The 15,301-nt window shown below is 41.5% G+C and overlaps 1 protein-coding gene across 1 annotated transcript in view; it reads right to left on the reverse strand.

Moving 5' to 3' along the window:
• LRP11 (LDL receptor related protein 11) overlaps nucleotides 1–14,937 on the reverse strand; it is a 51,552-nt gene extending 36,615 nt beyond the window's left edge. The window contains exon 1 of the mRNA XM_085310868.1: nucleotides 14,904–14,937. Coding sequence (XP_085166994.1) covers nucleotides 14,904–14,937 — 34 coding nt within the window. The remainder of the gene's footprint in view (nucleotides 1–14,903) is intronic.
• Nucleotides 14,938–15,301: the final 364 nt, after the last annotated feature.

Below are 15,301 nucleotides of genomic sequence, written 5' to 3' on the forward strand. Positions count from 1 at the left end.
TTTTTTTTTTCCCTGCAATCAGATCAGGCTCTGAGTATTTAAAGTTGCTATTGACAAGCATTCATGGTTAGGGTAATAGAAATTGTGTTTGTCAGATTAAGCAAAAATAGGAAAAAACCCTTTCTAATAATAATRTAGAAAATATTATTTTGGAATAAAGATCTGTCACCAAGCTCTCCATTTTAGTATTACATTTATCATCTCAATACTTTTGTATTGTCATTATTTATCTTGCTATCCATTTAGGGCATGCAGAAAGCTTTTTGCTTTGGGACCAATCTGAAATAWTCTTTGCACAATACTGTGCAACACACACCTGTGTGTTCTGTATCACTGTGTCCCATGAGCAGAGCAKGTCCCTGATGCCAAGGTGGCCAGAGCACCAACAGCTACGCAGGGGAGAAAAGGAAAGGAGAAGAAAAAGAGAGGTGGAGGACATATGTGTTTGGGATGTATCTTTACTGCAGTTCAGGGCTGTGGTTTTGTTTAAGGATTGAACCTTTCAACCACTTCAGGAATCCTTTAGCTGGAGTGAAACAGGTTTCCAGCATTTCGTGCTTGCCCACGACGCTGAGCAACCTGGAGCAGCCTGCAATGTCATGAGCATTGCTATAGCTATGCCGCTATCYGTCGGCCTTGCTTCCACTTTACACCAGCAATCACTCCAGAGGTGTGTAGGGCTGAGGAACGGTGTATTTAAGATTTCAATTTCCTGGAGATCAGTCTAAATACTACTCCAGAAAAGATTTAACAAAATAGAGTTAACAACCTAAGGAGCCRTATTCAGCCTGGAGGAAACAGATGAAATTTCAATAAGAAATGGGGCAAAATTCAGCAAAGACCCAAGATATTCCTCAGGTGGAAGAGGTAAACAGCTCTGTCTCTTCAATGGAATTTATTTAGGTTTATCCTGGTGAAGTGATGATCACAATTTGACTGGAGGGAGCTTTCCTTCTTTTATAGCTATCTAGTTATTTTTTTCTGCTGCCCAGACCATCTGTTGCATTGGTGCGTATGCCATCATTCACACACCCACTGAATGCCAAATTAATCCAAGTCACACAGTTTACACCTCCCTTCTGACTTAGATCAAATTACATTTTATAACAGTCTAAAATATGTATCAGCGCTATGTGTGACCCCCTCACTTCTGAGGAGGAAAATATAAACTTTGGATCTGATTCTGATCCCCTAAAGGATCAGGACAACCTAAAACCATCAGAACTGTAGTACTGGGTCCCAGCACAGTCCCTCAGTGGTGGGTGCCCACTGGAGAAAGACACAGGAATGGAGCAAGCGTGCAGTGATGCTGCYGCAGACCACTCTGCCGTGCTCCTAAGATCGCAGCTTAGGGAAATTCTGTGTCTTTCTATCCRGTAGCCCTCAAACGGATTCACCTTCACAGGCTCTTCTGGCTAGCTTTCCAATCCACAGAGAATTCAGTGCCTTTAGCCTCCTAGAATTACACAGCTGAACTATGGTTGTTTGAAGAAATATCTCCCTTTGCTTTCTTTGAACATGTCACTAGGGGTTTCATTTAATGTTCTTATACTGGAAGACAGTGAACAGTTATTCACTATTTGCTTCCTTCTAGCCACCTAAGATTGTTTCAGAATTTTTCAGATGTCCTGCCTGGTATTCTGGTCTCCCAGTTCGGCTAMCCATCTGTCACAGACAAACTGTTCCATACTTTGGAGCCTCTTACTTTTCATCCACGTTTTGGAGCTAGGACGAGGGAGAAAGAATAGCATACATCATTTAAATGCAGTCACATTATGAATCTATACAGTAGCATCATGATATTTTTTGTTTTGGATTTTCTTTCTTTCCTAGTATTCAGCTCGCTTTTTAAAATGCTACTGAGCACTGAGCTGACATTTTCATAGACCTATTTATAATAACCTCAAGATTGCTTTCCACAGTGATGATAGCTATTTTGGAGCCTAACATTGCATATATAAAGTTGTTTTTTTCTCCTCTCATGTACATTACCTTACATTTATCAATAATGAATTTGGCTACCTTTTTTATTTCCRAGTCATTCTGCATTAGGACAGCCTTCCAGCTCTTAGCAGATGGCTTTAAATTTACTACTTCGAATAACTTARTATTGTCAGCAGACTTGCTTCATCTTGTCCCATTTTCCAGGTTGGTTATGATTAGATCAATCAGTATGTATTCCTGTGCGACTACACTGGTGACCTTTCWCCACCGGGAAACTGATCTTTTACTGTCATCCTTTGTGTCTTATCTTTTAACCATTTATTTCTCCGTTGGAATACTTTCTTTTTATCCCATTGCAGCTTAGCTTCTTTAGCTTCACTTGAACTTCGGCCCACTGAAAAGGCAACTTGATGACTTTCAGAGGAACTTGATCACCAACTGTATCTGAAAGCAACTGAGTGGGACACTACAGAGATAGGACCAAAATGAGATAGTTGCTTAAAACAGAAAAAAAAAAGTGCTAATAGTTCATGTGGTATGTATGACATATCATCCTATATGTGACTTTTGGAAGAAATTGATGCTCTATTACCACAAGTTAAAAAATATCATTTCTCCTAGCAGTCCCGTGTGGATGCCTGAGACAAACTGTGGCTGCACCTGCGTGCCCTGAGAATGTCCGTATGCAGACTGAAGGGGCACGCAGGCACCTATAGCAGCAAGGCGCATACCTRTCTGCAAAGAGCTAGGTTTGCTCCACATTTGATTCGGGATTCACTGGGACATAGCTGGCAGTAGAGGAACATAATCAGCTGTTCTTTGGGGACTGGACTTTTTRATCTGAGTTAATGCTAAGTGTGAGAAGGATTGTAGCCTGCAGAGATGGGGTCACTGAAATGTGAGGTTGGGAGGCAACTGTGGGAGCCATTGGCAGATTTGCAAACCTCGGAGGAAAAAATAACAATCGCCTTGGGAAGAAAGGGCAATGGAGGCAATTACCGAGTGAGACAATTAACACGACAGTGYGCCACTGAGTGTCAGAGAAGCAGTGATTTAATGTTAGGGACAGTCAAATTAATTGCAACAAAGGTATTGAAAAATACTGAATTTTGAAAATAAAGGCTAAATGCACAGCTGTCACATAGGACTCATTGTTACATGCTATGGCTGAAACTGAGATTTYGTCAGAGCTTGGATCTTGCACGGGCTAAATCAGCCTGCCCAGTGACAGTTCTGTCTTTTCTACTCAGCTACTGATGTTAAGAAATGGCTTTCTTTAGTGATCATTCCTTTCTGTTTCCCTGGCATCTCTGCTTATTCCTAATATCCTTTTTGATATGGCTGTTCATCCAATAAAATCTATGTCCTTTTCCTGCAGCTTTTTTCCTTTTCTTGCAAAATAAGTTCTATATAAGTTTTCATCTTTTACTTGAAAAACTATGCTATATTATGTGCATTCAGTTCTCTGATGTCCTCAGCTCAACTGATTTCTTTTCCTAGTTCCCTTTGTTTATTGGAATTTGCCTTTTTGCAGTGAAGAACCTTAGTTATATCCGTCTTTCTCTTTAATTGAACTAGGTCATTCAGCCCCAAGTTGCTCAAAATACTTACACATTTAAAATAAAATGTYATCAGAGCACAATAGAATTAAACTCTCTGACCTGGAATATGAATCTGTGAGGGTTAAAAATGACTAAGGCAGGTAAGACTAACCCATAATTTGCAAATGAGTGGATGTCTGGCAAAAAGTCTTTTTAATATGTGGTAGAAAGTTTTAAACAAAAACTCAACCACCAGAAGGTATATTCTCGGAGAGAGCCTCAACAGCAGCAACATTGATGGAACAAGTGTGGAGCAACATCATGCTTTTGAAATAACCTCCCAGGACATGGCAGAGCAGGGCTGACATGGAAATGGCTATAGCTGAGATTTCAGGGCAGGAGACGAGAAGATGAAAGTAGAAATGGTCCCTGGGATGCAGTTATGTACTCTGACAGGTGGAGAAGTGACTACTTCTTAGGAGCCAGGAAATGGGGACTTTYGATTCAGACAGGTAGTGATGACAAGGGATTTAGTCAGAAGAAACCTGGAAATCTAGGCGGGGGAAACACCAGGAATTTCTGTTGCTTTGATCAAAGGTAGACATGACTCAGCTACCCTCTTACTGCTATACTGTCATCTCCTATAACAGGGTTGGATAATTTGCTCTGTGGAATAAGGGAGCCAAATCAGTAAGTTTTGCAGAGATATCTGCTTTAGTGCCACTAGTGATGAAGCATGATCAGCAGATGAACAGCATTACCTYAGGGAGATGCAACAAAAGACCAGTGAAATATCCAGAGGAGAAAAAAAGGCAGGGTATGTGAAAACAACACTTTGAAAGAGAAAAATGAATGTCAGGCCAGTAGGGCCCCCAGAGCTCTGGCTGTCCTTGCCCACCCCTGGCTTCCTCCAGCCTGGGGCCATCAGCCACTGTCCTGCATTGCCTCAGCAGTGCCGGCTCCAGCACCACCATGGCTTGTCCCATCCCTGTGCCAGTGCCCAACGCCTCCCAGTCTGAGGCTGCCCTGAGGCCCAGGGGCCCTGTTCCCCTGGGCTGAGGGGACAGGCCCCATGGCAACTTGAGTGCCATCRATCAGGAGAGCCCCAGAAGTGCCCTTTCTGCAGGCCTTCTCCTGAGCCATCTTACCTCTGTAGTGATGAGCACTGCTGGGCACAGATTAAAATGCCTTGCTGTGAAAAAAGRTTTCACGTTAGAAATCCCTTTCACTGACCATGCATTGGGCACTTTTGCAATGTTTTAGGAGCACTATTTCTCTCTTCCTGCCTCAAGCTTTCTCAGGTCTTCTAGAAAGTCAGTGTCTTCTTTTCCTGAGACAATCTGCTATTACACTGCTGTTACTGCAAAAGTCCACCAGAGAAGGCTGTCTGTCTCCCCCAAAGAGCACATGTGGTGTGGTGCACTCTGGATCCAGAGTATTGTCAAATAGCCCAGATACATCCTACACTGGTCCTGCAAGAGCTTCCCAGGTCTTTTGCCATGAGGAGGAGGACAACTACACTCACGCAGTGCTTATTCTTTGCCTTGTGACTGTCAGCAGCTTTTCTTCTTGGTTGCATTATTYGGTCTTCAAATTTAGTTTAGAGATAGACTAATAGATCTGCCATTTCTCTGTCCTCTGGCTCTAATAGGGGAAATGTTAACAGATAAATATTTCTGCTTCTCCCTTTGGCAGTTAGTCCTTAGAGTCTGAACCTTTGCCATACAAAAGTCAACAGATGAGACTTCTGTTCATCCTTAGACTTTTTCAAGGGGGTTCTCTCCATATGGGCCAGCAAGATGTCTCTTCTTGATTTCATTTTGTATTATATTTTATTATCTATTTCACCTTATGGATCAGTTCCACTTGGATGGAACTTTTGCAGGAGAGCTGGACCTACTGCACCAAAAGGCAGTTCACCTTAAATAGAAAACTGTACTCTTGCACCCTACTTTTAAGCACTGCCAAGGGAGACAGCAAACCAGAGTTTACTAGAACAGCATTAATTTTTGGTCAAGCAACAGTCTCAGCATTCTCAAACTGTACTCTTGCACCCTACTTTTAAGCACTGCCAAGGGAGACAGCAAACCAGAGTTTACTGGTACAGGATTAATTTTTGGTCAAGCAACAGTCTCAGCATATTCTAGTTGAGGACAGAAAACATTATTTTTAGCACCTAATGCTTCTGGCGTTTGTGGCTGTAGGAATGCTGATCCAGGGTGCTTATTCTTTGTTTCACATTTCTCAGGCAAGATTGTAAAGATGTTTTGTGCTAGGGAAAAAAATGTGTGTTGGTTCCTGCCAGCATTAAATCATGTGGTTACTCCTGTGTCTTGTCTCCCTGTTTTCCTAGGGAAGGACCCTTGCTGYGTTCCTTCCCCACCGTAGCTCGAGCCTGGTGAGTGCTGGTGACTCCTGGCCTGGGAGATTCAGTGGGTATGCATAAGGAGTTGCGGTAATGCACGAGGTGCAGTCTCACGCTACAGGAGCTGCAGGGAWAAGCAGCCATCCCCGATAGCCATGCATCATGAGGGCAAAGGTAGGAAGCTCTGGCAGAGCTTTAAGGATACTAAGCACCGGCATGGTGCTCCGGCCTGAGGAGCTATCTGCAAGGCCCTAACAGGTAGCCACGGGAGCCTCCAAGAGCAGTGCAGCAAGCACTGCTGGCTGGGTCCGGTCTGAGTATTGGACTGACAGACTTTCCTATCAATTAGAAGACAAGTATTCAGATATCTGAGTCTATCATATAAGGCTGAATATAATCTCTTAAACAAATCTATCTGGAATTATTTCAGACTTAAACATACAGTATTTGTGTCCCTTTGATTTGCTAGGAAGCTGTGCAAGCCAGCAGGCAGAGAAGTTTCTCAAGGTAGACTTTTCATCAGACCTTTCTGAGTGAAACATAGTTTGAAATAACTCCCCACGGCAAAACGTTCTGAGCAYTTTTTTTTTGTCAACTTTGTCTATTCCTGCTCAGTTATCGCCAGTGATTCTGGCTGACTGAAAGGAATTGAGAAGCAGATTGACACTGGAAATTCAGTCAAGCTGGATACATCCACTCACAAGAGCAGGGCTGAACTCTGTACTGTAGGCATAAATGGGGCCAGGATTCAGAGGAGGGAGCTGAGTACTGCTGAGCCATGAACATGTTGTTCCTGTTGCACTTTCCTYTGGCTGGGAGATAGTCCTATGGCTTACTCTAGCCTGTACCAACTGCCACTGGCCATTTTGGGGAGCAGAGGGAGAGGGAGAAATCTCTATGTTAGATTTTCTGTGGATGTGTGTCCTCAAACTCTTACTAATTATATGTTGTCCTGTTGAAGTCTTCTCATTTAATTATGTTGAATTCTGATGTCACTTAAGTAATCTCTGTTGTTCCAGAAGCTTAACGGTTTTTGTTGAATATCAGCTTCATTTCCTATGGAAGAAAACAGCGTGGATACTGAGTATCTCTCCATTTTGCATTTTATGATTTGAAAGAGGAATTTACAGGCCTGCCTGAGGACAACATGTACAAAGAGATTGAAGCTGGGTAGCGCTCAGTGCTGCAACCTTAGCATTAGGCAGCTGCTTCAGGGAGCTGATCCACAGTACTCCAGGCAGCAGGTCTGTGTCTCTCTGGAGAAGACATTTTCACACATTAGGGATCTTTTAGGGAAAAARGGATGTCTGTGGACACAGGACTCTTTAAGCCAGGGATCTTCAAAGTTTTATTAAAGAAGGAACCTTAATGGCCAGAGTATCTGCCAACTGGTCTCATAACAGAACATATCTGTAATGTGCTATCATTATGTTCAGTAGATGTAACATTGGGAAATAAACTGCCAGTAGAGTATAGTCCTAAGGATTAATTGATTATTTTAATTGCCTAGTAACATTGTGTGCTTCAAAATGCCTACSTCTGGGTTTTATCCTAAATTATACTAGACCATGAATCCCACTGAAAGCAAGTAGCTCTTTTGCAAGCCTCATGCTTCCAGCACTCTAGTGTTCCTGGACRGATCAAAAATGGAAGAATTGCAAAAGTGTTTTGGTAAGAAATATTGCAGGGATTTTCTAGTTGATTCTCAGTGGGTGGAAGCAGGTAGCAGTGCAGAAAATAATCTCTCAATAATAAACTGAGAAAATGCAAATGTAGATGGGGAGTGTAAAGGGATTCTGGCAAATGTCAGCTTGTTGCCTCTGATAGACACGACGGTACAGCAAACCAGAACTGACTCTGTCCAGGCAGGTGTTCTGTCTCTGACAGAAGCCAAATGTCAGCAAACTCATTTGTAGAAATGAGTTTGTCCCTGCTTCAGTTTGTGTAGGGGCTAATAGGACCAAAAGGGGACTTAAGCGATTTAGGTACCCTGATGGATTGCAGACAGATGTAAGCTGGCTCTGCCAGTGCTCTGAGCTGACTGAAGCTCARCTAATGTATTCTGCTTCTCTGACAGCCTTATTACATCAAGCTCAGTATTGTGCTGATAACGCAGTCATGTGGCTTCTGCATCAGAACTGGCTCGCTTCCTACCAGCTTGAAGCAAACTTGCATCTGTCTTCAAAATATTATGTAGACAGAGCTTCAAAATAGCCCAGCGCTTCTCAGCCTGAATAACATGGAGCTGAAGTGTGCTCAAAGTGGGAGGGAAAGGATCAGAAGTTATCTCAAACTCTTTGAAGCAGGAGAGATTTCAAGATATGCAGTAGGCCATGGGCAACCTGGAATGGGTTGCAGTGAGAGAGAGCAGAAGCTAGCTTGACTGACAAGTGGAGATACTGAGTATCTAAGTATACTAAACTGAGTGGGCTCTAGGAAGCAGAAGAATCAAGAGTGTGTATTTAATATAGGCTTGTTACTCTGTCTATTCCCTTTCTAGCATATTATACCCATGTGTGGCTGTCCTTTATTTCTGTGACATTTTTCCCTATTAGTGATACAGAGCAACCCAGCAGCTTTATCATGGACATGCTCATGCAGATGCTTTGAGATCTTCCAGTTGGACGTGATACGTCATATTGTCTTAATAATGGAAATACTGATTGCTGCATAAATTAAACTGATTATAAGTCACAGCATAGCATAGACCAGGGAGATGGCTAGAGGGCATCAGAAAGAATATACCTATATTCTCTGAAGCAGGAGAAAATTTAACTCTTTCATTTACAGTATAAGTCAATATTCCTAAGGCACCCATGGTTAACTCCAAAGTATCTTCTGCTCTACATTTGARACTTCAGATAGGAACTCTTTGATTTAAACTTCATTTTTTAAAACTGAAATAGAGAGCGAATATCTTAATATTTTTTCATACTTTAGTGCCCTATTCTGCTGTAAGTCCCATTTATGGTAAGTTTGGAAGATCTATCCATGCAGCACAGTTATCACAAAGAGAAAGATACTGAGCAAACTCAAGTTGCCCTTTTCCTAGACAGTACACGCTGTTGCTATAAAATGCAAATGGATTTTCCACATTAGTCTTACCCTAATATGTAAATGGCTACTCTTTCTTGTACAATGGAAATGTCTTGTTAACCTTAAGCAGATTTCATTCAGTGTCAAAATGCATCTGCAATTTCCATCTAATTTTCCAGAGAAAAGAATGTAACAAATGCAAACATTTATAATGCTATCAATTATGGAAATGAAAACAGAGCAATTTTGCTAGAATAAAAGCATATGTATGTCTGTGTGTGTTGTGTGTGCTGGAAACTAGCCAGTGAGAGTGTTAAATTAGTCACTCAAATTTCTACATTAACAAAGAGGGACATATTTTAAAAGTATTTTCATGATGTGTTTTAAATACATTGCAAATGTATTTATTTATGAGGCCTCATATTTAATTTTGAATCTGTTTTGCCATTTACTATTTAAAATGAATACCTTCCATGCCTCATAAATGTTTTACATAATTAAGCTTTCTCCAGGCCCTTCACTCACTGACCAAAATGCTCCTACTGGCAGGATGGGGTCTTATGTCATCTGCTCTTCTGAGATTGCTAGTGCAGATAGAGATGCTGAATGCTTTTACCTCCAAGCAACACTTTTAACTTAATGTGCTTCTTAAACTAAAGTGTCTTTCAATGATTAGAAGACCATACTGTATCAGACCTCAGACCGTCATGAAGCTGCATGTTCCATGTCGTTTGGGACTGAGGATAGAATCCAGGTCTTAGATAGGTACACCAGGGTACTTGGTCAGATTGCTTATTGCATTAAACTTTTCTCTTATTTCATTTTTTATGAAAGTATTGAAGATAAAGATCTATCTTGATAGAGCTTCTCTAAGGAGACCTTCTGAGGACTCTGATAATTTTGTGCGTGATTTATAAAGTAAAACCCTACTTTTCAGTGTTGTTTTAATTTCCTTAACTCTCTGTTGTGATATCTCAATCATAGGAGTGYGAATCTATTGTTTCAAACTTCAGAAACCACAGTGTAATTAGCAGCATTTATTAACTAGCTGAACAAGTCATTTTGCCTCTTGAATACGAGGATGGTTGTTTTTCCACTTGTTAAGAGACAGCATGAAGTACCCACAGTTTTGCCACTCAGAATTTATCATCCACCAGTAAATGYAAAGAGAGCCTTGCGTCATAGCAAAGCAGACTGCAGCAGGAGCATTTTGCCATGCTGAAGATATTCTCCTGCTWCTCCCTGCAAAGGTGCCATCTACAGCTCTTGCCTTTTGGAGTGGCAAGAGATGGATGTTCTGGAGAAGCATATTTAAACCTGTAATTATCTTATGTCAAGAACATAGTAAAAGCACTGGATTTATCTATTACTATCTATTACTTCAGTTAAGAACTTCAGTGCCTCCCCAGTTGATACTCCAGTGTTTAACCACTATTAACCATTAGAAAGGTTTTCCTAAAGGCCATCTTAAATCTCTCCCTGCTGCAGCATAAACCCATTACATTTTTTCCTGTCTTCAGTCACACAGAAATTATTTCATTCAAGTTATTTTGCAGTCAATTTTWAAAAAAATTTAATATATTTCATTACATAATGAAATACTTCTCACATCTCYAATTCTCCAGATTAACCAACTCCATTTTTCAATTTTTCTCATAGCTCCTCTTCTTGCCTTTCCATAGACTTATTGCAGATGGTCTACCCCTTTCCTGAAGTGTGTGATATCCACAGCTGAACAGTACTCCAGCTGAATGCTTACGTATACTGTCCTGTCTCTGTAAGACTGTTTTTATTCTTGAGATGTTCAGCTCTGAAGCTATATTAATAAAGTGCATAGCTACACGGCATAATATAGAATGTACAACAGAATATACAGACTGCAAAGTAAGGTTCCTTGGGACCTCCTTTCATTTTTTAGGTGATTTTTTTTTTAAGGGATGTAGATAACTAAGATCTTCCAGCTAAACAGCAATATCAATAACCTATGACAYGTATGGTAACTGATGAGGTGTATAGAAAAGGCAAAAGGTACAAACCAGCTTTGGCTTAACTGAGCAAAACATGGTAGCATATGAGAAGAGTGAAAAGGGGCTCTGTATGATTCTGGAGTAGGTATAAGAAACTTGAATTTAATGTGGAAATTGAAGGGAAGCTCATTAATATAGCTATCTATTTAGTACTCTATCCTTCCAGAACACTCCTGGTGATTACACGCTACAGCATGAAGAATTAAATCCTTTACTCTTGTTTTAAACAACACTAAAATAGCAATCAATGCATTACTCATTTTTTCAATCCTTTCATCACATCAGGAATATCCAAAGACCCAGGAACAGATCCTCTGCGCTGGAAAAGAGCAGAGCTCAAGTGAGGACACTATGCCTTACGCTATCTTTTTTTAGTCTATGTTTAAGAAAAGGTGGAGATTCCTATGGGATAAAATACTTCATTGCACTTGAATTGAGTGTTTGCTAAGGGGTCCTGAACTCAACCTTTCTTGAGACCAAGCCAGGAAGACAGATTTCTGTTTCTGTTGCTAAATGCTAGAAAAGAACGAGTAAATCTCAAATACTTCTCCTCCTCTTAGCTGAAATAGTGAGATCTGAGATATTAAACAAGTGATAAGAGAGAGGGAGAGATGACGGTGTTCAGAAAGGGGAAAACAGTGGTAAAAGCAAGATCTTTCCTGATTTCTTTAATGTGAAGATATTTGTGAGACAGGAAAACCTAGTCTACAGAGATCGACCCTGAAGCTGCAGTAACTTAAATGAGAGAAATCCATTGCCTTTTTGGCCCAGTTCCCTTCACTCATGCTTTCCTGACAGTTTACTGATCTGTTCACTGCCATAAAAAATGGGTTACCGCAGCAGCACTGCTGCCGAGTGGACGCTCAGATTTTGGAGTCTGCTCCGGAGCCGGGTGCTGGCACCAAGCAGCAGCCAGCTTTTCACCTAACACGCTTCCTACCCATCGCTTCGAGGACAGCAGCAGTTAGGGTGGCTCTCACTAAAGAGATGAATCCCTCCCCAGGTTTAAATTTCTCATGGATCAGGAGTCCTTTCTGATTGTACCCCAGCTGGATATGCACCCCTTTAGTTCACATATGAGTGATTAGATTTTTTCCTCTTCTAAATGGATGTTTTAATTCCCTTGTGCTACATCTTGTTCTGGTTAGTATATATGCACTTAGATGACCTCGGGCAAAAACAGTGTCTTACAATAAATCGGCATTGTTACTGGCTGTCTGACTACTGATCTGCTGCTTCCAATCTCTTGCATTTTCTCCAGAAAGAGGATAATGACCTAAGCAGTTTTGTACTTCAAGGCTGTGCAAAAGAAGTTTATGTTGACATTTACCCACTGCCCTATAATATCTGCCTGTACGGCACATGTCTGGTAGGCATATATAGTACAGCACCCATTAAATGTGATGTTCAATACACATGGCCAAAGGAATTGTGTTTAGAAAGCGTGGTGAATAGTGTAGGGACAAATTCCATTTTGTTTCCCACAGATATTAAGGCTGCCAGACTGTTAGTTGCGTGATTATTAGCTAAAGTGAATTCTACAGCAATGCTTGAGGCAAAATAATAATAATACAGCTGCAGATGCAACAGGAACAGCACAAGTCAGCAGTACCAGTTAGTAGCTCTTTTTCTTGTTAGCAGTATATTCAGCTTCTAGTCAGAATTTTTAGGCTGTAATTTTTCTTTTTCTGAATCCTTCCTATCTTTCAGTCATGCTCTTTTATTGACATCAATTTTTCAAAGCAATACCTACAGACTATAAATTCCATTTTTTTGAACAAGCATAAAGGAAGTAAAGGAAGTTCTTATTTATGGCCTAGGACGGACAGTTCATTTTTTTAACAGTATGCAGTGTTAAGGCTTATAATAGTTGTTGCATTTTTAAAATAATTTCTGTATGTTTATTATTAGTACTCCATGATTATGATGTATAAATCTGTGTCCTGATGCCTATTCCTATGACTGAAATACAAAATTGCACTCAAATCCCGCCCGTAAAAGCTTTTTATCATCTTCAGCCTTGATTGCCTGAAAAAAGAGAAGAGGATACTATGGAATTAAACACATTCTTCATGACCTGTATTTCTTATACTGACTGTGATAACCATAACAAATTTTATAGGTTTGCTCAAAGTCAATCAAATGTGAACCAATCTATGCCAAGTTGCGTTTGGACCCCGAGGGATATGTCCATGAAGAACAGTGAAGTCATATTTCATAATGGCATATTTGAAATGCAGAGTTCAGCCTTCAAGAGTTCACAAGCATGACAAGTTATTAGAGTTTAATTCTATTTTTACTTCAGTTCCCTACTGAAATTAGCGACTTCTCCATATTATTTTAGATTTCTACCAACACTAGGTAGTTTCCTGCTGCCTTCTCAATCCTCGGTTGATGATGCCTGTTCAACAGCACAACTGTGCCCATCTCTCAGTGCTGTGTGGCCCTTCAGGACATGTCTGAAGTAGCCCAGAAAGCCCAGAAAACTATGTAAGGAAGCAGGTATGCACTTTGAAATCAGGCTTTCACTTCAATGCAATAATTGGAGAACACATTAGAATCTTACACCTTTGTATCGGGCTCATAAATGTTGAAGATTTTTTTTCTGCTTTACTGTTTTAGGAACATGTCAGAACGCCTTTATTTTCTGTTATTAACCAGGCCTTCTTTCTTCAGGTGCCTGCAGCCCAGTTGCAAGTGGCTTGATCACATAAAAACTACCAAGTGTTAATCTGGTCTGATTTTAGTGTGATGTTTGATAGAAACGATTAAATAATTGATGACCCTTAGTGATAGGATAACTACAAGCATTTGCAATGGAAATATTAACTGAACTGTATTATTTGAAAATTTTCAGACTTGTGTTTGTGGGTTTTCAAAGTGTCTGGGGTGATAGCAAGCTGCCAGCTATTTAAGCTTGTTAGTTGCTTCTGACTCCTCATATGGTACCCAGCCTCCACCTCACTCAGTCTCATCACAGTTTCAGTTCTGGGGTCCATATGTCAACAGATGAATTTAGAACTATGCCTGAAGGAAGTGAWTGGGATGTAAGCACATACTTTAATATTATCCAGAATAGGGATGGATCTAAGCAGACACCTACTGCTCTCCTAAACTGGAACCTCGGAAATGTGACGGCATTTCTACTGAGTGATTGCCAATGCTAATGTTAAACTCATTTACCATAATGTTAAACTCATTTACCATGAACATTTGTATATGCAGCTTCATAAGAAATGAAGTGTAAACACTGTTGTTGATCAGAATTTTAATTGCCCAAATATTTGTGGAAAGCTAGTTTAAGATGAACATGATAAAGTGAATTCAGCTTGAAAAGTTGGCATTTTGTTGTGAAAATATTTGCAGTGCTGACCCATCTCCACCTGGATTCTTTGAAAACCATCTAGAGCTTTATCACTTCTATGATTTTTTTTCTGATTCTAAAATTAGTCTTGTAATAATAGAAACATGAGATTTGCTGACAGGCTTCCCAGAGAGCTAGGGTGGGCTGGGGCTGCTATTTTAAGCTCCTGGGTGAGAAAAGTGATTGGTGGTATGCACTGAGCCCTGATTCAGCAGGAACTGGTGCAGGGTCCCTGCTTAATGTTCAAGCTGCAAAAATCATTGAAGAGGAACTCTGCTCAAAAAAAAAAAAAAAAGAAAAAAGAAAAGAAATATTGCAGAGCTTTAGAAAAAACTTGTCAGTATTAGAAAGCAGGAAAGAGTGTTTTCTGGTGTGTCAGAGGTTCCTGCCTGGGATCCCTGCGGGGCAGGGGGTCACTTGGGCAGCTTGCAGTGGCAGGGGCAGTGGCTGTGGCTGCGTAGGCTGAGCGAGCCCTGTGCCAACGCTGGCCAAGGGGCCCCGTGGGGCTCCTCCTGCGGAGCCCCATGCAGCAGCAGCTGGCATCTCTAGGGCTTTGGGCCCAGCCACCTTCCCTCCCGCAGCGCAGCTGCCTCTGGCCAGCACCCAGCCGGGGGTCCCCTGCTCACCTGTGCTGAACAGAGAGCCCCTGCTCACCGCCATCCCCACAAGCAAGGAGAGGGATGTTGCRCAAAGCGGGCAGGAGACCTGCATGGCTGAACAAGGAGCTGGTGGCAAAAGTCAGACCTAAGAAGGGGGCATGCAGAGGGTGGGAGCAGGGACAGGTCCCGTGGGAGGAACAGAGGCACACTGCTGGAGCAGGCCAGGCTGGGGCTTGAAGGCGGGGAATAACAGGTGCCAGAGAGCAGGGAGGAAGTCTCGAGAGAGGAAGCCTTTCCTTTGCGGCAAGAGGAGGGGCAAGGGATGGCTTAAGGCAAGCGGACATGCCCAAGTGYGTGRGCCCTGAAGGGRTGCCCCCAYGSGTGCTGAGGGASCTGGCCAAAGTCATGGCAAGGMCACTCTCCAT

Source organism: Rhea americana, unplaced genomic scaffold, assembly GCF_003343005.1.
Source record: "Rhea americana isolate MKP2758 unplaced genomic scaffold, rheAme1 scaffold_108, whole genome shotgun sequence".
NCBI classification, from domain to species: domain Eukaryota; kingdom Metazoa; phylum Chordata; class Aves; order Rheiformes; family Rheidae; genus Rhea; species Rhea americana.